Source organism: Apium graveolens, chromosome 2, assembly GCF_009905375.1.
Source record: "Apium graveolens cultivar Ventura chromosome 2, ASM990537v1, whole genome shotgun sequence".
NCBI classification, from domain to species: Eukaryota; Viridiplantae; Streptophyta; class Magnoliopsida; order Apiales; family Apiaceae; genus Apium; species Apium graveolens.
Window position 1 is genome coordinate 80,847,868 of NC_133648.1, and position 24,018 is coordinate 80,871,885.

Below are 24,018 nucleotides of genomic sequence, written 5' to 3' on the forward strand. Positions count from 1 at the left end.
TCAGAAAAAACTGGCCGAAAAAAAATATTTTTTCCAGGGACCTTGCAGGCGCCCGCCTGCAGGTTCCAGGCGGCCGCTTGCTGGCAGGCACCCGCCTGCTGGTTACAGGCGACCTCCTGCAGACCTGAGTTTTGAAAATTCGGTTTTTCAGCTTATAATAAAAAAAAACAAAAAAACACAACAACACAACCACAACACTACAAACCCCATTACCCATGATTTTCTTCCTATAAATTAGCCACAACCCCACTCCTAATCTAATTCTAACCTTAATCCTACCCTATATATAGACACAACATCTCCATACACATATATTATACTTTCAACTTACGAACTCTCTCCTACACACAAAACACAACTCTACAACTCTTATTCTCAGTTTCAATGGCCCCAAAGAGATCTCGAACTGTAGATAGCAGCAACACCATTCCGACTGCTGATTCTTCAAGGGGTACTGCTGTGAGGCCCCGATTGGTGGATAAGGCTATTGAGGAGGAGTATGCTAGGCTTCTGACTAAGCCGATTTTGAAGGAGAGGGGGTTTTTGCCATCAGGGAGGAATGGTGAGTTATTGCCGATGATTACAGAGAAGGGTATGGTGACTTTTTGTGAGTCACCTGAGGCGGTCCCGATGAGTGTTGTTCGCGAGTTTTATGCGAATGCCAAGGCCGACAAGAATGGGTATTCTATTATTCGTGGGCTTACTGTTGATTATCAGCCTGCAGTGATTCGCTGTGCTATTGGGCAGCGACAAAGGAAGCCCTAGGAGGAGAATTGGAATGAGAAGACCCCTGAGGATTTTGACTCAGATTTGATTATTGCTACTCCCTGTCAGTCGGGCACGGTGTAGAAGTTTAAGATGGGATCCAATGAGTATCGTTCTTTCCCGACTGTTGCGATGAACAGGCATTCCAGAACAGGTATTCCCGTGTATGGGATGCCTTTATTTGTGCTAATATTTTGCCTTCTTCGCATGCACATGAGGTTATAGTTGAGAGAGCCAGGTTATTGTGGGGGATTTTGAATGAGGAGTATTATGTGGACCTTGGTGAGTTCATCTAGCAAGGGATTTTGAAGTTTTTGAGGGTGAAGTCGCATTACAACATCCCGTATGCCTCTATTGTCATGAAGCTGTGCAAGGCAGTTGGAGTCCACTGGCCTTCTTATGAGCAGCTGCAGATGCCGGGCGCTCCTATTGATTCATCGACACTGAATGCGATGCAGGAATGGACGGGTGGAGAGCCTGAGGAGCATAGTTTGGGATATCATCTCCCAGGAGGACGTCCAGCAGCTGGTGCTACGATGGCTAGGCCCAGTCAGGCTCAGGGGGAGGCAGGTTCTTCCAAAGGCGAGGGAGGAGATGGTTCGGGTATGGCTGATGTCCAGTATAGGAGGCTTTCCAGGAGGATGGATGCGATGTATGAGTCACAGAGTAGGTTTGCGCGGGAGCTTACCCTAGCGCTTGGGACTGCTTATAGAGTCCTTGGAGTTGACATCCAGTGGCCCGTTTTTGGTGAGGACTCTGCTTATCCACCTCCTGACACTTCACCCTCTAAGGGTGATGATGATGATAATTTCTCTGAGTAGGTATACCCTGTGTTCCTTTTTATTACCTTCACTGGGGACAGTGAAGATTTTAAGTTTGGGGATGGTAGTTAAGGAACATATTTGTGTGTGTGTCATATAGTTGCATTTTCATGTAGTTTAGCTCATATAGTTGCATATTTTGTCATATAGTTTTTTTTAGTTTTATCATGTCATATAGCTCATACATATACCATGATCCCTTTGTGTTGCTTTATTGATTGATATGTGATATTGATGCGAGTGTAGTGATAGCGTTAGAGTGATGTTAAATCTTGTTAGGTTGACATGCATGCTAGAAACACTTGTAAATTCACTAAGTCTTAAAGTATGCTTAAGGACTAGATTGTTGTCATGGTTTGATGGTTTTTGAGGTTAATCTATTGCTTATACTTAGAATATATGATAGGCTCTTAATGATAAAAGGCATGAAAAGATAAAATTGAAGTAAAAATTGGAATTCATTGCTAGTTGTGGCTAGGCGTCAAATGGCTAGTAGCCGGCTCGTATTGTATGTGAGTAGTCTAGGGTTGAGCAAGATGGAGCGAAACGCACTTGCTCAGAAATTTTAAAAAAAAGTGAAAAAAAGAAAAAAAAAGAAAAAAAAGAGTAAAATTTTTTTTTTGGTTTAATGCATAATTGATCACGACTAAGCTCTTTGGTATTCAAGTTATTAAGTTCTTAGGGGACTTTGTGCCAAGTGACCTAAGGCTTTTATAGTCCGGGATCCGCTAACCTAACGCTCGCTAAATGGGTACCATTGCATAAGTCTTTTGTGGACCTCACTCATTGCACGATCAAATAAGCATTTGTTTGTTGTGTTGAATAAAAGCATGATTCTGTAATAAACTCCAGTGATCTTGAAGTGTTATAAGTCATTTTGTGTCTAGAATATATTCTTCGTATAATCTTGTGATTGCCTTGAGGATAATTGAGTTACGATAATTGATCTAGTTTCGAAGCATATTTGTTAAGCATTCGCACACACCACGTTTTTAGTTGTATGTTAGCTTGCGTGATTTGATTGATCTTTAGTCGCCCAATTGCATTTGTTGAGATGTCATGTTTTGGTTGGTTTAGTCATCGCGATGGGGATCGCTGCATTCATGTAGTTTGCATTCACGCATGTTTTTATTTTGTTTTTGAGTTTGTGACACTTGAGGACAAACATCGATTTAAGTTTGGGGGTGTGATAAGTGACATTTTATACCACTTAGAACGTCTTGTAATGGTTTGAATTGGTGTCTTGAAATTAAGTATTTTGTGTATTTGATGCATTTTTCTAGTGTTTTTGCATTTCAGGATATAACTTGTGTAATTAGGGGGATTTCATCATAATAAGCCTAGGGAAGTACTTGGAACCAATTGCGGGGAGTTGTGCGAAGAAATCAGCAAAATCAGAAGCAAGAAGTGGAATTTTCCAGAAGGTGTGCAGGCACCCGCCTGGAGACTGCAGGCGACCGCCTGGAGAGCAGGCGGCCGCGTGGGATTGGAGGCGGCCGCCTGGGGTCGGATTTTTAGATTCTGGATTTTGTAATTTGAGTTCTATTGGGCTTCTGCAACTGCTGTTTCTTGTGGACTCTTATGTAAGTAATCTTGGGAGACATTTTTACAACAACAAGTAACAAGCATGGAGCAAGTAACAAGGAGAGAAGATTAAGAAGACCGTTTAGCACGCAACAAAGAAGAAGATGAAGCATACGTTTATCTTGTGATTCTTTTAATTCGTTGTAACAGTGGATGCTAGTTTTCTTTACTCTTTGAACCTTAATATTCTTGTGACGTACTCTGTTTCTATTAAGTATTTTTTAGTTTATATCGTTGTGTTATTATCATGTTTTCATATGAACCCATGGTGACGATGGTTCTATCATGGGCTAATCGTGATCATGGGGTCATAGCGGATTTACTATGGATTTCTTTAGGTAATTGTTTAATAACTTGTATGTGATGATTGTATGATATCTAGCATAGGTTGTGCTTATTCGTCTTATGTGCGTCGCGAACATATAAGATAGCGTGTTAATCTCTTGTGAAGCGACAGTGAATCTTGAGTTTTAGAACTTGCCATGCTAGTATAGGTTCATGTATTGTATGCATGATTAGTGGGTAACTCTAACCATTTTACTTGCCCTGTGTAATCATAATGAATAACTTGCGCTTAAATCGTTATGTTGTCAAATTCTGTATACATATAGGATCTCAACATAATTGATGCCTATTCAACTTCTATCTTAATTGTGGATGCTTGGTAGAATGGTACTTGTGCAACGAAAGTTGGCTTTTATCAGTTTCATGTTGTTCGATTAATATCATCACCGTTACATGCTAAGGGTAATAACAATGACTATTGAATGAAGTAGTAATGAAGTTATGATCTCATGTATATTTAATATTGTTAATTCAAGTGTTAATTTAAGTGTTTAATTCTCATAGTTAATAATTTGTTAATCAACCTTAAGTGTTATTGTCTTGACATTGAAGAGTAATCATTCATTGGTGAGTAAGTGTTAATTAAATATAATTAATTAGAGTCTCTGTGGGAACGAACTAGAAATCATTCTATATTACTTGCGAACGCGTATACTTGCGTGAATTATTAGCGCATTCTTTGTGCCTAACAAAATGGGCTGTGGATTTGGGACAGTTTGACTGAGAATACATGTTAGTGTTTGTGCCCTAGAGACAACACTATGATGTTTTATTTTAAGACATTAGGATTATTAATGTTTATGATCTATCGATTATTACCTTTATAATTTATTAATTCTTAATTTGCTGCGATAAAAATGTTAGATTAATAAATGTCTTTGGAATATGATATGCAATTCTATATCTCTAAGTACGTGACTTAGGAATGAGATTATGAGAATAGTATCAATATTACTAAAGGTCCCTAGTCGAGTATTATTATTAAGGAACAGTAATAATGCATTAAGACGAGTGTGTTTGTTGATTGATGATCACATCTCATTGATCATAGGTATAGTGATATTGAAGTCAAAGACACATGCAGATGTACATGTACATGGTGCTAGAGAGACCCGATGTGAGATTCTACATGTTTGTTGTGTCATAAGTAATTCTCACAGTGATAATGATGTAATGGTCCTTAGACCTGAAGTTATTATATTTCTATATGAGAATTAATATACATTGATTTCATTAAAAGTTATCCTTGACCGGGTAATGATAAAAGTGGACATTGGGTATATTATGAATCGTATGAGAAATATGAATGATCTAGAAGGGATTTAACCTTCCTATTTTAGGAGTGATATTATTGGCCTCTTGTGTGAGCTAGACTACGAAATGCGTGGCCACGCTCGAATGTTGATTTGATATGATAGTCTACTCATTGATCAAGGAAACCTGGATTAAACATTGATGAGGATGACACATTACATGCCTCTAGTTTAATCTATAATATGTGGTTAAAGGGATTATATTACATTGTACACTGTTCACGAAAGGTTTAATCGATCACCGATTCAATTATTATTACTTGGGTAGCAATGATGTATTACTAGATGCCGCTCATTGTTTATGATTTTAAATAAGATTTAAAATTCGTTGCCAATGTAAAAATAACCTATAGGGTCACACACAAAGAATGCTTGAAGGATTATTTAATTTAAATTGGATTTAAATTAAATTAAAGTCATTTGAATTATTTATAATATTAATTAAGTTTGACTTAATTAATTAGATAAATAATGATATTCAAGTTTACTAATATTAATTATGAAATTTATTTATTAAATAATTAAGTGAGACTTAATTATAATACAAATAGAAATTTCGAATTAATAATAACTCCTAATTAGTTAAGAGTTATAATTCGTTTTTCTACTCTCTATATAATATCTCTTGTGTGGCTGATTTTTTGGTGTGCAAGACTTTTACTAAAACCCTAGCCACCAAGAGAAAAGATGGAGAGAGCAAGAAGAAACGAGTTTGTGCTAGTACACATCCTATCCTTGAGTTCAAGCATTCGTGTGGATACCGATAGAGCGTAGATCGCGAGAGCGGGATGCGTGGTGATTGAACAAGCTTTGGATCTCCATTAGTCAACTAATTGGTAAAGCTTTTTAAGGTAAACAATCTGATCTATGAATTAAATATATGTTTTTTGAATGGATCCTGCGGTGGGTTTTAAAATTTTTGATTTTTTACATTTTTAATTACTGTTTCCGTTGATGTGCTCAAACCCAACAATACATTCCTCGCACATCAATCAAAGGGCAAGCCCTGGCTGATTTCTTACTAGATATTGATTACAAAATTGATGGTAAGGCTCTGGCGGTATTGAATCCATCTCCTCATGAAGAAGTTTTGGAAGAGTTTCCACATCCATGGTGGGTGTTGCATGTGGATGGAGCAGTTAACGATGGAGGAGCAGGCACGGGCATAGTCCTTGTATCTCATGAAGGCCATCATCTGATGAGCGCGAATCACTTTAAGTTCTATGCTACGAATAATGATGCGGAATATGAAGCGCTGATTAATAGCCTAAAGATCGCTTTAGAAATGGGAATGCATAATCTAATTGCAAAGAGTGATTCAAAGTTGGTGGTGAACCAAGTGAATGGGGGGTTTCAAGCTCGAGGACCGCAAACAGAATTGTATTTGAGATGCACGCAGCGCCTGATGGGAAGTTTCAAGGAGGTTAGACTGGAATGTGTACCTCGGGAAAAAAACAGCTACGTGGATTCTCTGGCAAAAATGGGTATTTGGTTTAGTGTTTCAGATTTAATGTTATCAGATTTAATTTTGAATTTTCTGATTTTTTCAATATTTGGTTTTTATGATTATATCATGATGGGTATGATATGTTAAGATCAGATTATGTGTTTTAACATGTTATTTTGTGTTAATTGAGCATGATGGATGGTTATGGATTATTACCTTAGGTTAATGGTTTTGGTTTTTTAAATACGGCTTGCATGTCGTTTAATCTTGTAATTATTAAATCTCGAATGTAACTCGAGTTTTTCTTGTAAGTTCATTAGATTATTTTCATATTTCATTCTTGTAATGTACATAAAGACATGAAGATTTGAAGATCAAGGGTAATCCCACACGGAGGCCATCCAAGGAAGCAATACAAGAAAGAAGACATGTAATAGTTAGCCTGTATTTATTTTCCACCTTAGATTGACCTAGATCTTTTTTATTAGCTTGATAAAGATCACATAGGATGAATCCATAACCAACCATGTTTATTTATTGCACTTTACATATATATGCGCATATGATGAATGTATGTGTATAGTAGTTTATAAAGATGCATGCTTAATTAGATTAAGGATGTATGTATTAGATACGACACCCATGCCATACTTGCTAAATAAGATAAAATCTGTAACGACTCAAGATTTTAAAATGAAAAAATGATTATGAGATTCTCGTGTTTATGAAACATGGAATAAAATACAAATTTTCTTTGTTTTTGATATGGGGCAATTTTGTCAAAAGCGAGTTCATTAAACTTGTAAGGTTGTGGGTTTTAAGCGAGAGCGTTGTGATTCCCTCACTACCTGGAAATCAAACCATTGACGAATATTGATTTAAAGTATTTTATTCAAAGAAAAATTGGAAATCTCTTTATGATGGGATCATGATCATTTTAAAATTAACAAAACCCTAAAGTTAATATTAAGCTAATCAGATGCCTTCCAATGAGTCCAATGCGTTAACCTCTAGATCGACCAGGAGTGGGTTCGCCAAAGCGAAGTACTCCTATCCATCGTGGGAGATGTGTTGAAGTATATTGATACTTTTTGACTATTGGGTTTGACTTAACTAAGTTATCACAATAGGATTGTGAACTTAGAGGCATAGAGTTTGGCGAGATTTATTAGATAAATATGAACAAATGTTGTTCCACCAAGCTATCCAAGAGTTATATAATTGATATAATTGACAAATTTTGTCTACCTAAATAATCATGTTTTAGGAGAAAAGCCAAAGCTGACCTAACGCGTGGTGAAATATGGATCTTGACTCACTAGAAAGGATATAGAAGATATTTTTTCCGGATTAATAGTTACGGCTATTGATTTGATAAAAATAGTGGGAGATATATATTGTGAATATATAATGAATAATCAGTTGAACATAATTTAATGATCATCTGCAGACTAAGTCATTTTATGCACTTTACTATTGTAGATATCAAATGACAAATAACACAAATAACTTCTCTATGTAATAGTCCTTGAGAATGACAAGCTGACATGAAATAATTTCCTCAATTGACATGGGAACTTGTGGATTGTCCTCAGATTCAAGGATGTCACTCAAACCCCTCCCTTATTTCTTCTAGCCGAGAATGAAACATGTGCTGAACAAAATGCTTATCGGAAGCAAATTGATTATGCAACTGATGTTTCATGTCTCATGCTTTTAATTACGAGTGCTAGGCTTTAGAAGCAACAAAAGCATAATGATGCTTATGATATGATTGAGCACCTTCAAAGGATGTTTGAAGGATAGGCTCGTCAGAAAGATTTGACAATAATAAGGCACCATATTTTTGCATTAATAGGAGAATGATATCCGGTTGGACCACATGTTCTAAAGATGATAGGTATATGTACCTTGATATTTTGGGTTTCAAGAATAGTCTAGAGACTCAGCTTGATTTAATCAAACAATCTTTGAACAACTTCTATTCTTAGTTTGTTAAGAACAAAAGGAATGAGATAAACAGAACATTCACTAAGTTGTTAAGCATGTTTAGAACTGCTGAAAATAACACAGTAAAGGCATGAATTACGTCCATATTGATGATGTACACATGGAATACAAATGGGAAAGGAAAGTAGACAAACAAGGTGAAGATTTGATTTTATTCGGTGCCAAACCAAAGTCCAATCCCAAAGGGCTTTTGAAGCCTAATAGTGGTATTGCTAAAGGAGATGATTGTCATTTATGTGGAAATAACTGGATGAATGAAAGTTAAATTGTCGAGCTTATTTGGAAGATCTAAAGAAGAAGACTAGAAATGGTCAAGCTTCAGGTATAGAGTTAAAATTGGAGAAAAAGTTGTTGCTCTAGTTGAAGGAACTCGATACCTAATTTTGCCCATAAGGCGAGATTGAGAACTTGATAAATTATTATTACGTGCCTGCTTTAGCGGATACATTAAGTCAATTTATTGTCAGGACAAGAAAGGTTTTCATTTTAATTAAATAAACAATAGTTGTTTATTCTATTTCAATGATAAGACTTATAATGTTACATAATTAGTTAATAATTTATATGTTCTAAGATGATTCAAATCAAACATTGCCTCTAGCATTGTCGTTAAGCCATATTAATGAGAAACGCATTTCTGAGTTACATATAGATGGATACTTGGATAAGTTTGATTTTGAATCATACGGAAGATGCGAACTTTGTCTCATTGGAAAAATGACTAAAGCTTCTTTTACCTGATCAGGTGAAAGAGCCACCGAACGATTATGACTTATACATAATGATGTATGTGGTCGAATGCGTATGATGGCAAGGGGGGCTTATACTAATTCATAACATTTACTGATGATTTCAGTAGATATGGATATGTTGTTCTTATGAAGAACAAATCCGATTCTTTTGAAATGTTCAAAGAATATAAGGCCGAAGTAGAAAAGCAAACATGGGAAAAGTATAAAAGTTTTACGATCAGATCGTGGACGAGAATACTTAAACCTCAATTTCAAGAGTTTCTTGAAGGAGTGTGATAGTGTATCATAACTTACTCCTTCTGGAACACCTCAGTGGAATAGAGATTCTGAGAGGAGAAATCGTACCTTGTTGGACAGAGTGCGATCGATGATGATTCAAGCGGATCTTCCATTCAGTTTCTAGGGTTATGCTCTAAAAACAGCTGCATATACACTTAACCAAGTTTCGACTAAAGTGGTTCAAAATACTCCGTATGAGATATAGAGTGATAAATTTCAAAGCATGTCATTTATGAAAATTTGGGGACGTGAAGCGTTTGTAAAATATTTAGCCTCTGACAAGCTTGGACCAAAATTAGATAGATGCTATTTTGTGGGATACCCAAGTGAGACTAGGGTATAGTTTTTATAATCCTTCCGGGAACAAAGTATTTGTTACTCGGGCCGCTGTATTTCTTGAGGGAGAACTATTTTCTAAGAAAATCAGTGGGAGGATAATACATCTCGATGAAGATCGAGAACCACATGATAACATTGAACCACTGTTGAAATAAGATCAGGATGTACATCAAAATGTTGAAAGTAATCATGTTTAGGAAACACAGGTTATTCGTAGATCTAGTAGGATTCACCATGAGTCCGGGAGAAATTATGGATTTCTTTTGACTCAAGATGGTGATGTGATGCTTACGGATAAGGATAAGTCTCACACCTACCAAGTTGCTATGAACAGTCCAGACTCTAAGAGATAGCTGGAGGCCAAGAAATCCGCGATGAAATCCATGTATCAAAATAAAGTATTGACTTTAGTTGATCCACTCGAAGGGGTAAAACCTATAGGGTGCAAGTGGGTTTTTCAAGAAGAAAACTTACATGGATGGTAAAGTACAGACCTATAAGGTGCGACTAGTGGCGAAAGGTTTCAAACAAATTCATGGTATAGACTATGATGAGAATTTTTCACTAATTTCTATGGTCAAGTACATCAGGATTTTGTTAGCAATAGTTGCTTACTTTGACTATGAGATTTGGCAAATGGATGTCAAAACTGCTTTCTTATATGGGAGCCTTGAAGAGGATGTATATATGATACAACCTGAGGGTTTTATCGTTCCAAAGTTTTCTAAGAAAGTTTGTAATTGCTTCTATCTATTTATATATTGAAGCAAGCCTCAAGGAGAATGGATATTCATTTTGATAAAACGGTCAAAGTGTTTGGCTTTATTCAAAATGAAGATGAACCATGTGTTTGCAAGAAGGTTAGTGAGAGACATGTGACATTCCTAGTATTATATGTAGATGACATATAACAAATAAGGAATGACATACCTTCTCTACAGGCTGTTAAGACTTGGTTGAGAAATAGTTTCTCGGTGAAAGACTTAGGCAATGCTACCTATATATTAGGGATCAATATCTATAGAGACAGATCGAAAAGATTAATCGACCTAGTCGGAGTACATACATTGATAAAGTATTACATCATTTTATGATGCAAGAGACAAAGAAAGGATATGTTTCGATGTCTCATGGGATAGTGATCTCAAAAGATAACCCCCCCTAAATCATTAGATGATAAGGGTTGTTTGAGAAAGTTCCAGATGCATCAGCAATTGGATCTATAATGTATGCAGTGATATGTACTTGTCCTGATATTTCGTATGCTTTGAGCATGACGAACAGATACCAGTCTAATCCAGGTGAGGGTCACTGGATAGTTGTCAAGAATATTTTTAAGTACTTAAAGAGGACTAAAGATTTATTTTTGGTGTAAGGAGAAGATAGGGAACTAGTTGTAAAGGGTTGCACTAATACTAGTGTCTTAACCTAATTTATGGATTGACAAGGATAATTATGTGTCTATTCCTGGTTTATGTTTTGTCTAAATATAATTGATGTTAGCTTGAATAGTTCAAAGCAAGAACATTGATAATTCTATGGAAGCCGAATATATTGATGTTTTCAAAATAGCCAAGGAGACTGTTTAGGCATGTCCTTAAGCGATATCACCTTATTAATGAGATTAATGATCAAGGAGATAAAAATGTAGAGTGCATAGTAATGATAGTGTTACAGACCCACTGACTAAGGCTTTGTCGCAACATAAGCACGATGGTCATACTAGTTCCTTGAGTATTAGATACATGGGTGATTGGCTCTAGTGCAAGTGGGAGATTGTTAGTGTTTGTCCCCTAGAGACAACACTATGATGTTTTAGTTTAAGACATTAGTATTATTAATGTTTATGTTCAATTGATTATTCCCTTTATAATTTATTAATTCTTAATTTGCTGTGATATAAATGTTAAATTAATAAACGTCCTTGGAATATGATATACAATTCTATATCTCTAAGTACGTGACTTAGAAATGAGATTATGAGAATAGTATCAATATTCCTAAAGGTCCCTAGTTGAGTATTATTATTAAGAGACAATAATAATGCATTAAGACCAGTATGTTTGTTGACTGATGATCACATCTCATTGATCATAGGTATAGTGATACTAAAGTCAAAGACACATGCAGATGTACATGTACATGGTGCTGGATATACCCGATGTGAGATTCTACATGTCTGTTGTGTCATAAGTAATTCTCACAGTGATAATGATGTAATGGTCCTTAGACCTGAAGTCATTATATTTCTATACGAGAATTAATATACATTGATTTCATTAAAAGTTATCCTTGACCGGGTAATGATAAAAATGGACATTGGGTATATTATGAATAGTATGAGAAATATGAATGATCTAGAAGGGATTTAACCTTCCTATTTTAGGAGTGATATTATTGGCCTCTTGTGTGAGCTAGACTACGAAATGCGTGGCCACGCTCAAATGTTGATTTGATATGATAGTCTACTTATTGATCGAGGAAACCTGGATTAAACATTGATGAGGATGACACATTACATGCCTCTATTTTAATCTATAATATGTGGTTAAAGGGATTATATTACATTGTACGTTGTTCACGAAAGGTTTAATCGATCACCGATTCAATTATTATTACTTGGGTAGCAATGATGTATTACTAGATGTTGCTCATTGTTTACGATTTTAAATTAGATTTAAAATTTGTTGCCAATGTAATAATAACCCAAAGGGTCATACACAAAGAATGCTTGAAGGATTATTTAATTTAAATTAGATTTAAATTAAATTAAAGTAATTTGAATTATTTATAATATTAATTAAGTTTGACTTAATTAATTAGATAAATAATGATATTCAAATTTACTAATTTTAATTATGAAATTTATTTGTTAAATAATTAAGTAAGACTTAATTATAATACAAATAGGAACTTCGAATTAATAATAACTCCTAATTAGTTAAGAGCTATAATTCGTTTTTCTACTCTCTATATAATATCTCTTGTGTGGCTTATTTTTTGGTGTGCAAGACTTTGACTAAAACCCTAGCCACCAAGAGAGAAGATGGAGAGAGCAAGAAGAAACAAGTTTGTGTTAGTACACATCCAATCCTTGAGTTCAAGCATTCGTGTGGATACCGATAGAGCGTAGATCGCGAGAGCGGGATGCGTGGTGATTGAACAAGCTTTGGATCTCCATTAGTCAACTAATTGGTAAAGCTTCTTAAGGTAAACAATCTGATCTACGAATGAAATATATATTTTTCGCATGGATCCTGCGGTGGGTTTCAAAAATTCTGATTTTTTACATTTTTAATTACTGTTTCCGTAGCAGTTTTGTGCTCGAAACCCAACAATACATTCCTCGCACAGCAATCAAAGGGCAAGCCCTAGCTGATTTTTTACTAGAATTTGATTACGAAATTGATGGTAAGGCTCTGGCGGTATTGCATCCATCTCCTCATGAAGAAGTTTTTGAAGAGTTTCCACATCCATGGTGGGTGTTGCATGTGGATGGAGCAGTTAACAATAGAGGAGCAGGCACGGACATAGTGCTTGTATCTCATGAAGGCCATCATCTGATGAGCGCGAATCACTTTAAGTTCTATTCTTCGAATAATGGTGCGGAATATGAAGCGCTAATTAATGGCCTAAAGATCACTTTGAAAATGGGAGTGCATAATCTAATTACAAAGAGTGATTCAAAGTTGGTGGTGAACCAAGTGAATGGGGGGTTTCAAGCTCGAGGACCGCAAATAGAATTGTATTTGAGATGCACGCAGCGCCTAATGGGAAGTTTTAAGGAGGTTAGACTGGAATCTGTACCTCGGGAAAAAACAGCAACGTGGATGCTCTGGCAAAAATGGGATCCCAGCAGGAAGCCGTGTTGTTGAGATCTATACTCTTAGAAATCCTGGAGATTCCTAGTATCCCAGAGGTGGAGGTGATGCAAGTAGATGAGGCTCCCAAGGAAATATGGATGACGCCTATTCTTGCCTATATTCAAAAGGGAATACTCCCTGAGGATAAATTCAAGGCTCGATGACTCCGCTATCAGGCTGTGAGGTATGTGGTATATGATGAAGTTTTATATAAAAGAGGCTTCAATCAACCACTGCTCAGATATTTCGATGAAGAAGAGGAAACTACATTTTGAGGGAAGTGCATGAAGGAACTTGTGGTAATCACTAAGGGGATAACTCGTTGGTGATGATGGTTCTATGCCAAGGTTATTATTGGCTTACGACCTTAGAGCATGCGACCACTGCCAACGCTTTGCAAATTACTCATCTATGCCAGCGAAGCTTTTGACACCTATGATGAGTCCATGGCCATTTTCCATGTGGGGGATTGATCTTATTATGGAATTGCCGAAAGCTAAAGGGGATGTCAAATATGCAGTAGTTACAGTTGATTACTTTACTAAGTGGGCAGATGCTACGCATTGGCAACTATCACTGCGAAGAAGATCAAATACTTTATGTTCAACTCCATTATATGCAGATTTAGAATTCCTTACAAGCTTGTCTCTGATAACGAAAAGCAGTTTGACAGTAAGGAGTTACGACAGCTATGTGAGGATTTGAATATTAAGAAGGAGCTCGCAGCAGTCTATCATCCTCAGAGCAATGGGCAAACAGAAGCTGTCAATAAAATAATAAAGCATACCCTCAAGACCAAGCTAAAGGAACGCAATAGAAATTAGCCTAAAGAACTCCCAAAAGTGTTGTGGTCTTACAACACTACTCCAAGGTCTACTACGGGAGAATCTCCATTTATGCTCACTTACGGGTACGTGGCTATGGTTCCTGTGAAAGTTGGTTCAGGATCGCTTTGTAGAGATTATTACGTGGAGGAAGATGCAGAAATTAACCAGAGACTTCACTTAGATCTTTTGGAAGAAATAAGGGAGAATTCCCAGTTAAGGCTCGCGACATACCAACAGCGTGCTGCAAGGTACTACAACAAGAAAGTAAAGGGAAAGCTGCTGAAGGAAGTGGATCTGGTGCTCAGGAAGGTGATTCCAAATGCAAAGAATCCCCATCATGGAGTATTTAGAGCTAATTGGGAAGGACCTATAGAATAAAAGCAATCTTGTGGAAAGGGATATATCACCTTAAAGACTTGAAAGGAAAACTTGTTCTGCGAGCATGGAATGCGGAGCATCTCCGAAAGTATTATCAGTAAGGCGCGACCGAGGCCCCTTATATATTATTTATATTTTCAGTTGATTTGGGTAGGGTTGTGCCCGAATCATAGACTAGAAGCAATAAAATTCCTCCTAGCCTAGGTTGGTAGTGAATGTACTATCTTACCTTAGAACTAGTTAAAAATCTCATATTTTCAAATAAATTCCCCACCAAGCATAGTAGCCATGGGACCGGTGCACTTTTGACACTGGAGCGCATTATTAATAAAAACTTTGAAAATTTCTTCAAAATTTATCAATTGTTATTTGATAGATTTCATTGCAAGGCACAGTATTCAAAACATATATGACGCGCCCTTAAGCAAAGAAGCGTCCTGAAAATAGAGTTATGATAACTTGCATAAAAAACATGAGGACGGGCCCTCATATCTTTTATAATGTTGATGATAGTTTATAACTTTTGGATTAAATTAGTAAGGTAGATGCCTCTTGAAATGAGGATGCGCCCTCACAATATAACCCTTAACTTACAATATTAAGGGGTCAATAGTAGAATGACTTATATAAAAGAAAAACTAAGAAAAACTCGGATGTAGTTGTAACAAGGACGCGTCCTCAATCGATTAAGCGTCTTAAGAGGTATCTTAGCTATAGGGGGACGCGTCTTGAGTTGAGGACGCATCCACTATATGACTTGTTAAGAATTTTAATAATGAAATAACCAAGAAGAATAAACATGAAAGGAAATATGCATGAAAATATATTAAGGTATAAAACCTTAGAAAAGTACCAGCAAAACAGAATCCAAAGATATCAAGTCATAAAAATACAAGTTGCAAGGTTTAAAGGGACCTGCACCCTGAGAGTTGTGGAGTAAAAGTTCAGTATACAAAAGAAAGACGCGTCCTAGGAAGGGGGCGCGTCCTGTTGCTTATCCTTGTCCTTTGGAGAAGGTGGAGGATGAGCTTGAAGTGGAGAAGGCACAAGAGACGCGTCATCCTCTTCCAAGCCTATGATGATCCTTTTGCTCTTGATGAAATCTATAGCCCTGACTTTGAAGTCATTCACCCACTTTTGGGTATCTTCATAAAATTTGGAAAAAGTGTATTTTGGGTCATTTGCTATGAACCCAGAACACCACTCCTCAAAGCTAGCTGCAAACCCATTCTGGTAGACCAGCTTCTTCTCTTCTTTCCAACCATGCAACCTGTCATCATTTAGAGTGTCAAGCTCCAACTGCATGCTGGAATTCAGAGTAGTCATGCTATCTATTGCCTTCTCCATAGAGGTAACATGGCCCTCGAGATGTGCCTTCTCACCCTCAAGACATGTCTTGTCTTGCTGTAACCGTATGATCTCAGCATCTTTTTCTTTGACAATAAGGTTCAAGTTTTTCTCCAAGGTTCTGATTTTATCTTCAGCTTGCCTTTTGGCAGTGTCAGTGGCCGCAAGATGCGCCCTCAGTCTGGCAGCCATTAGCACTCTGCCTCGCATACAGGTGAAGTTCGGCTGCAGCCCTTACCATGGCCTGTTCAGTTTTCTCCTTTGTCCTGAAGGTCCAGCCTCTCACCTCTTCTTCAGAGAAAGCTCCAGAAGAGGACGCGCCCAGATATCTGAGGATGAATGATTGATCATCCGGAATAGTCTTCTGGCGCTTCGAGGGTGTATCCTCCTTGTCTGAGATGCCCACTAGAGTTGTATCTATAATTTTTGGTGGCGGGGAAGGGACCACGGCAGCTAGAGGATTCTTGGCTTTTGGATCAGTTTTTGCAGCATGCTTGGTCCTCCCATCTTTCAGTTTTCTGGAGGCACCAATAGCAAATCCCTTGGGTCGAGAAGTCATATCTGTAAAAGAACATGGTAAACATTAGTTCTGGGCGTGCCCAGATAAGAGGACGCGCCCTTTTGAAAGAAAACTTATGGCAATATGAAAAGTGACATATATGCATATTATGACTGTGTGTAAACATCAAGCATTATAAGTATAGAAGGAAGGACGCGTCCTGGGTAATGTGACACGCCCTACGTGAACTATGGAAATATATACATTTATCAGACAAAATAAGTGCTACGTGTATCAATGCATGGCACCTCCTATTTATACGATTAAAAGGGAAGCATGGGCTAGTAAATTTGCAACAATCAATAAAATTATGAAATTTTTCAAAAAGTGAAGACATAAATATAACAACTTTATGTGAACATCAAAATTATGCATATCTCAAAAGACGCGTCCTGATGCTATAACGCATCCAAAGTAAATACATGGACTGTGAAAGCGTGTATGAATGTCAGAAAGAATAAGGATCGCGCATGTAAATGTATGTCGCGTCATAGCACCTATGACGCGTCCTATTATGATAATTCTTACCCTGCTCTAGGTCTACTTGTCTGCTAATGTCAAGTTGAACTAGCTCAGTAGCGTCAAGTCCCATAGATTTCTCATAAGTTGTAAGGATAGGTTTACCATTGTGAAAGTCACGATACTTGCAGAGAGAACCCACTCTTGCAGACAGTACACCAACCCTTTTGAGGTTGGACTCTGTGATCATCTCTTTAAGATTGAAATGCTTCTCAACATATTTCAACACCTTTTCTGGCTTCTTCTTCCTCTTTCCCGTTAACTCTCTTTGAATCCTTTTGTCTAAAGAGAAACAGGGATATCAAAAAAAAGAAGAAAAGTAAGAAATAGTAGACACGTCCTACAAAGAGGACGCACCCTGATAGTGTAATTTACTTGGAACCAAGTTAAAACGCACACGGGCCCTTTTCACATTATAGAGATAAAAGAAAGGTTCTTTCCAATCTCATTCATGGCTGATTTTGCCTTCATTGAAATCTTTGTTATTCAACCATTTGTTGACAACAAAGAAGTGGTATCCTGGAATGGATTTTCTGATGCTAAAAAAATAGTGAATTCCTTCATAGAGGGCGTGCCCAGCTCGAGATCATGATACATGATATACAAGGCCCATGCCAGTTTATACGAATTTGGGGATAGTTGAACTGGGGCTACATCATACCACTTCAGGATCTTCTTATTTTAAGGGTGCAAAGGCGCACCCACGCCCAGAGAAATCAGTTTAGGAGTAAGCACCATCCTGGGAATTATTTAATTTCCTATGTTGAAGATATGCGGCCTCATCTTGTGAAGAGGGTGCGCCCATATGCTCTCCATGTCGTAATATTTCATATTCCACCCTATCTCCAAGTCTGTTACGGTGGAATCAAGTCCAACACAGGCTAACTTATGTTTTTTCTTTCTCTAGACATTTTTCTATGCTTCGGGGAGATGATCGAGCTCTTTCCAATCAAAATCCAATTCAGCATCAGATGGCTCCCAATGTTCAAGGGGGAATCGGATTTCTGTGGAGATACAAAATATTTTTCAGGATCAGGAACCCTCTTCTCGAACTCACTCTCACTGTCAGGAGATGCATCCTTTTCAGTAGACGCGTCATGACGAGGGGACGCGCCTTGATCATTTGACGCGTCATCATCTGAGACGATCACCCGAGAGGTTGGTTAGTTGGTTGCGGGGATGATCTCATCATCGGTCCAATCCTCTATGGTTAAGCTAGTCTTGGATTGTGGAGTTCTCTTATATTTCAATTTCCTGCTCCTTATGCTTAGAGAAATATCATCCATCGATTCAGTACTCGAGTTTAACATAATAGAGCTCTTTGACTTAAGTTCTTCAAAAACACGTGCCTCTGCCTCAAGGAATGAAGTAATCCTATGGAGCCCAGATGGTTCAGGCGTGAAGGAAATGGAAGATGGGGAATAAATTTAAAGGCGCTTGTTGATAACCTTGAATGGATGGAATGGAGAAGATGAAGACACGTCCTTCAGCTAAAAAAAGAAAGAAAAAGGTGTTGAGGATGCGTCCACGGTTTAAAGAAGAAAATATATGAGAAAATAAAGAAAATAGTAAAGACGCATCAAAAGAAAGACACGCGTGAGCATACAAAAAAGAAGATAGAAAGTGAAGTGACGGGACTCTATACGCGGACGTGTCTAGAGTGTCTATTAGCTAAAGCCTATGACACGTCCTAGTTTGACAGTTTGTCAAGATCAGTCTATATCAATTAGGTCATGCAATAAACAGGCAACAGGACGAGCCCTGTTGGGTTGACGTGTCATGATAACATGAACACAGAGATTCTAATCGGTTACAATCGATTTGGGGAAAAACCTATATAACCCTAGAGACATTCAATCAGGAATAAAAGAAGCAAAATATGTTGATTTAATCAATATATACACGTATATACAAATTTATAATGAAGAACAAGTGAGTGGAAGTAAAAGAACATGAACAATCTTTTGCCTATTACGGTCGATTTACTCGATGAAATAAAGAAATAGAAGAAGATTCATGTACCTTGAAACTTGGGAGGTTGATTGGCTATAAAAACTTGGGAAATAGCCGGTTGAATTGCCGGATTTTTGAGCAAAGCTTCTTGTAGCGGCGAAGATGGCGTTTTGAGTAGAGAGAGAAAAAGAGTAAATGGGTGGTTAGTTATTGAGAGTATTTATAGAGGAGTGGTAATGATGACGTATGAGACAGATGGAGCACAGTGAATATAAAGCGGTTGAGTTTTGTTCATACGAATGAAGGACGAGTCCTCCTACTACGACGCGTCTTGACGATTTGGAAGGTGGCAACCCAAATTTCGCTGATAGTTCTCAGGATCAAAATTTCAACTTTGATTTCAACTGTGTATGGAATTTGGGGGTAGTTGTTATAGCCAAAATTTGGCATCGGGTCATTTCGAGTCAAGAATGGGCCAATTGGAATGGAATTGTAGCAAAGAGATGAAGGATTGAGTTGTAGGAAGCAATGTTCTAAGGGAGGACGCGCCCTCCGTTTGAAGGACGAGTCCAACATGTAGCGGATTGTGTGAGTTTTATCATTTGAAGCCAAGGTTTCCATGCCAAGGGATCTAGGACGCATCCAGAGTTCAGGACGTACCTTATATGGGTAGAATTAACAAGATTGATTGTCCACATGTTAAGTTTGCAATATAAGGAAAATACGTGCATTCCACGGGAAGAGGACGCGTCATGTCCTTAAGAGATACATACTTTTGGATAGTTGGGTTTGTCCTCACCTAGGACAAGGCGAAAAAGATATCTTGAAAATAGGGCAAGCATGGAAAGATGAATAGAGATTATTTTACTAATATATTTGTTGCAGGTATGTTAGGTCACACAACATTGTAGAAGGGGGTTGAATACAGTGTTTAATATAATCAAATCGAATTCGAACACAAGTAACAGTAAACAGATATATTCAATATAATAAACTCTGTTACAATGGAACTGTTCTCTCTCAGTGATGAACAAATATCACGAGAGCTGCTAGGTTACAATGTATGATCTTCTCGATAATGATAACACATATAGTGTAAACCTATGTCTGTGTTTATATAGTACACAGTTACAAGATAACTTCTAATTGATATGGAATATAATACTGTCTCCTAAAATATATCAATAAGATATCTTATACAAGTCTTCTTATCTTCTAACTCTTTCCATGCATATCTTTTTTTGTATTAGTCTCGATCTTCTTACCTGTAAATCAGTTTCCTTCCTTAACTGTAAGTCCTCCCGTACTTAAGTTCTGATATCTATCTTCTGATATTTATCTTCTGATAACCTAAGTTCTAATATCCTTAAGTTCTGACTTCCAGTAAGTACTGATTCCAGTAAGTACTGATATTTCCTGTTTTTTAAGATCTGAAAACTAAACATGAAACATATTAGACATGACATATCAAATATATATAAAAATCTCCCCCAACTTGTAATTGTGCAAAAATATACAAGTTAATAGATTTGATGATGTCAAAAACATTTAAGTTCAAATGCAATAAGAGTTTAATAAGACTATTAACTATAACTTACAGTCCTTGTAGATTTACCAACATCAATGGATCAATCTGAATCCATATTGATTCTTAACAAAATCTTTTACCAGCTTATCTTCAGCTTTTCTCAAAACTTCAACTAACTGTGCTTTGACCTGCATCAGTTCTTCATCTTTACTATCACCAATTTGATAAATGGCTGTTCTGAGAGCTTGAATTGATGTTCTTTCAAGTCCATCACCAAGTCTGATAACTCTAGGATGTGAAGAGTTTTCATTATAACATAAGCATCTTCCTTTCAGAATAACTTCCACCTTAGCAGAGTTCTTCAGCATAGGAATTTCTCTTTCATCACCTTCAGTAATTATTGGTATATACTGAGAAGTCTTTGTACCAGAGATTCTAAGTAGATCTCTTATAGCCTTCAAAATGTATCCTGACCATCTTCTTGTAACATCAGATTTTACTTCCAGAAGATAATGAATATGTTGAAGTTCTCTGATAGACTTCTTTAGCACATCAGTATCAGCTAATTTGTAAGTTAGTCCATCATTGAGAAATAAAATCAATTTCTCCTTTGGATTATCCTTATCATGAGCATCTATCACAATTTGAGCAGACATCACTTTGTCAAGGTGCTTTTGTTTGATTTGTTCATATGGTTTGTCTGTCAATATGAAAGGATCTCTTAGAGTAACTTCTACTCCTGTTTGTATCTTCTCTTCATCAGAATCTAATCTAGCTCTATCTCTAGGTCGCTTGGCTCTCAATCCAAATGTCGTGAGTTGATTAATCATAAGATTGGATTTTGGTTCAACTGGAGTAGATTTCTTCTATAACAGCTTCTTCTTATCAGCAATTGTCATCTTTTTCAAATCAACTTGATCAGAATTTGCTGTTTCTTTTGTAACTTGCTGTTCTTCATTCTGAACAACTTGAACAGTGTCAGAGGTTATTTTAGATTCTTCAATTATCTTTCTTCTTTTCAGAATTTGAACAGTTTCATCTTCTATCAAATCATCATGCATTGTAGTTTGATAGATTAGAACGGAAGAATTTATCTTTTTCTCAATCTTTAAAGGTTCACCAACCTTTTCTTTTCCTTTTGTCTTAGGATCAATCTCAGTTTGTGATCTAGTCTTGGACTTTGAAGCCTCAGAATTTGACTTTTCCCTGATCACAATGCCTTTTTCCTTAGGCCTTAGAGGTTTCTTTGCATCAGAAGCTTTAGATGTAAGATTTATCTTCTTAGCTTCAAATCTAGCTTCTTCCTCCTTGAGAGTTTCCAAATCCATTCCTGGATTTTGTTTCAGAAATAATCTTCTAGCTATCTCCTCATCAAGTGTCTGGATTTTAGGATCTTTGTAATAAACAGTAGTCTGCTTCCCTTTTAGCTTCAGAGTTTGTAAAAACTTCTGTGAATCTTTAGATCCTGACTGAATCAGAATATCAGAACTTGACATCAGACTTTGTTTATCCGAACTTGACTTCAGACTTTTAGCATTCATAACATTAGAACTTAACTTGTTCTGTGTAGAAGATTTTCCTTGAACTTATCCTTGACCTCTGCTCTTATCGGAGTTTCCCTGGTCATCACCTTTATCATCCTTTTTCTTCAGTATTTGAGTAGGTGAGCATTTGGACTTAACTACATTCTCCCCCTTTTTGGCATCATCAGGATGTAAGAGAGAGAGAAGTAGTTCAACTGAAGATTGGATTTCATCCAATTGAGCTTTCTGAGAAGCTTGGTTAGCCAGAACCTTATCAATTTGGGCCTGTTGCTTCTCTTGAATCTTCTCAATGGCTTCAATTTTCTCAAGAGTAGGTCTGATATACCTATTCTTGTCAAGATTGATCTGTAGATCTAGCTTATCAGCTTTTTCCTTTAGTGTATCAACCTTTTCATGAGTAGAAGAATGTAGACCTTGAAGATGTTTGGTAGATAGAGCAGTGATCTTGAGTTGTGTCTTTAAATCATCATTTGTGAGAAACTCATCAGCTTTAGCAATATGCTCTGTCAGAATGTTAGAGCTTGGAATAAAATCTGATTCATTCCACTTCTTGGTCCACTCCACACCTCTGTGAGTATCCTCCCAAGGAATAGGTGCTTCCTGTTCAACAAATTTCTTCACCAATTCTTCCTTGCATAGTATGGGAACTGGAGTCTCAACAGAAACACTGTCTTCAGAAATTGAGGAAGACTCATTATGTTTTGACAGCACAATAGTGTGTGAAGCAACTGGAGATTCAGGAACAACTTCATTTAAATTCTGAGCATCAGAATTTATCTCCAGAGCTGGTGTAGATGGTCTCTCAGCATCTAAGATTGGAGAGTTAACTGTAGATGGCCGAGCTTCTGTAGATGGAGCTTCCAGATAAAGAATATTTGGTATATTCAAATTGTGAATATCTATCTCAGAGTTTTCAGTTTGTTCTTTAGCATCATCTGTAGCTTTAATAGGAGAGACATGAGGGGTAACCACTGTATCATTAGCAGTGTCTTTGACTTAAGCTGGAAGGGCTTAAATGACAATTGGTTCTTGTGAGATCAAAGATTCCTAATCCCCTTCCTCAGCTTCTTCAATATCTTCTGATGGAGCCTTAGCCAAATACCTCATTGCCTTTATTTTCTTCAATCTCCTTGCCAATGAAGGAGTTGCTTCAGCAACTTCAGAACTTACAGATTTCTTTCTTTTCAAAGTAGCAGAACTTTGAGCTGTTGTTTCTTTCTGAGAAGTAACATTCTCAGCTTCAACTATCACAGGTTCTGATGCATGAATCTGTGCTTCAACTGTCTCCTCTTCATCACTATCAGATTCATCTCTGAGAATCATCTTCCTTCTCTTTTATGGAGGTTGAGGAACAGACTTTGTCCTCTTTGGCCTGGAAGATGAAGATCTGATGGTATGTGCTGATGATTCAGGTTAAGATGATTGAGTTGATGGTGTGAAAGATGTCCTGATGGTAGATTTTGGTTGTGATTGAGAAGTTTGAGGTGTTTGGGTAGTGGTGGTAGGTGCTGATGGTTGAGGTTCAGATGGTTGAACATCAGGATATAGTGTAGTGTATGTAACTGGATCATAGGTTATTAAGTCTTGTTTGACATATAAAGGAATTTGGAGGGGTCTTAACACAACCTTCTTATTATCAGTAGATAATAAGTCATTAAAAGCTCTTTTAGCCAATCTAAATGGTGAAATTGATTCACTGGCTAATTGGGGCTTATCAGCACAACAAAAACTATAAATAAACTGACAGAATCTAGCAAAATAAACAGTATTCCTATCTTCTGTCATCCTATCCCCAATAAAGCCTAAAACAACACTTGCATAATCAAAATCAGTTTGATTAATGAG

General features: G+C 37.0%; 1 protein-coding gene across 1 annotated transcript; it reads left to right on the forward strand.

Annotated features, from left to right (window-relative positions):
* Positions 1-1,301: 1,301 nt before the first annotated feature.
* Positions 1,302-14,342, forward strand: LOC141690950 (uncharacterized). The gene is made up of 4 exons (XM_074495703.1): positions 1,302-1,368; positions 5,854-6,319; positions 12,972-13,520; positions 14,072-14,342. The coding sequence occupies exons 1-4, from the start codon at positions 1,302-1,304 to the stop codon at positions 14,340-14,342; spliced, it is 1,353 nt and encodes a 450-aa protein (XP_074351804.1).
* Positions 14,343-24,018: the final 9,676 nt, after the last annotated feature.

Bases quoted from the DNA above. Each gene is read 5' to 3' on its own strand.
- LOC141690950 (XM_074495703.1), top strand. From the start codon at position 1,302: ATGGCTAGGCCCAGTCAGGCTCAGGGGGAGGCAGGTTCTTCCAAAGGC. The intron at 1,369-5,853 runs GTATGGCTGATG...ATTTCTTACTAG, and splicing joins CGAGGGAGGAGATGGTTCGG to ATATTGATTACAAAATTGAT. The intron at 6,320-12,971 runs GTTTAGTGTTTC...TTTCCGTAGCAG, and splicing joins CTGGCAAAAATGGGTATTTG to TTTTGTGCTCGAAACCCAAC.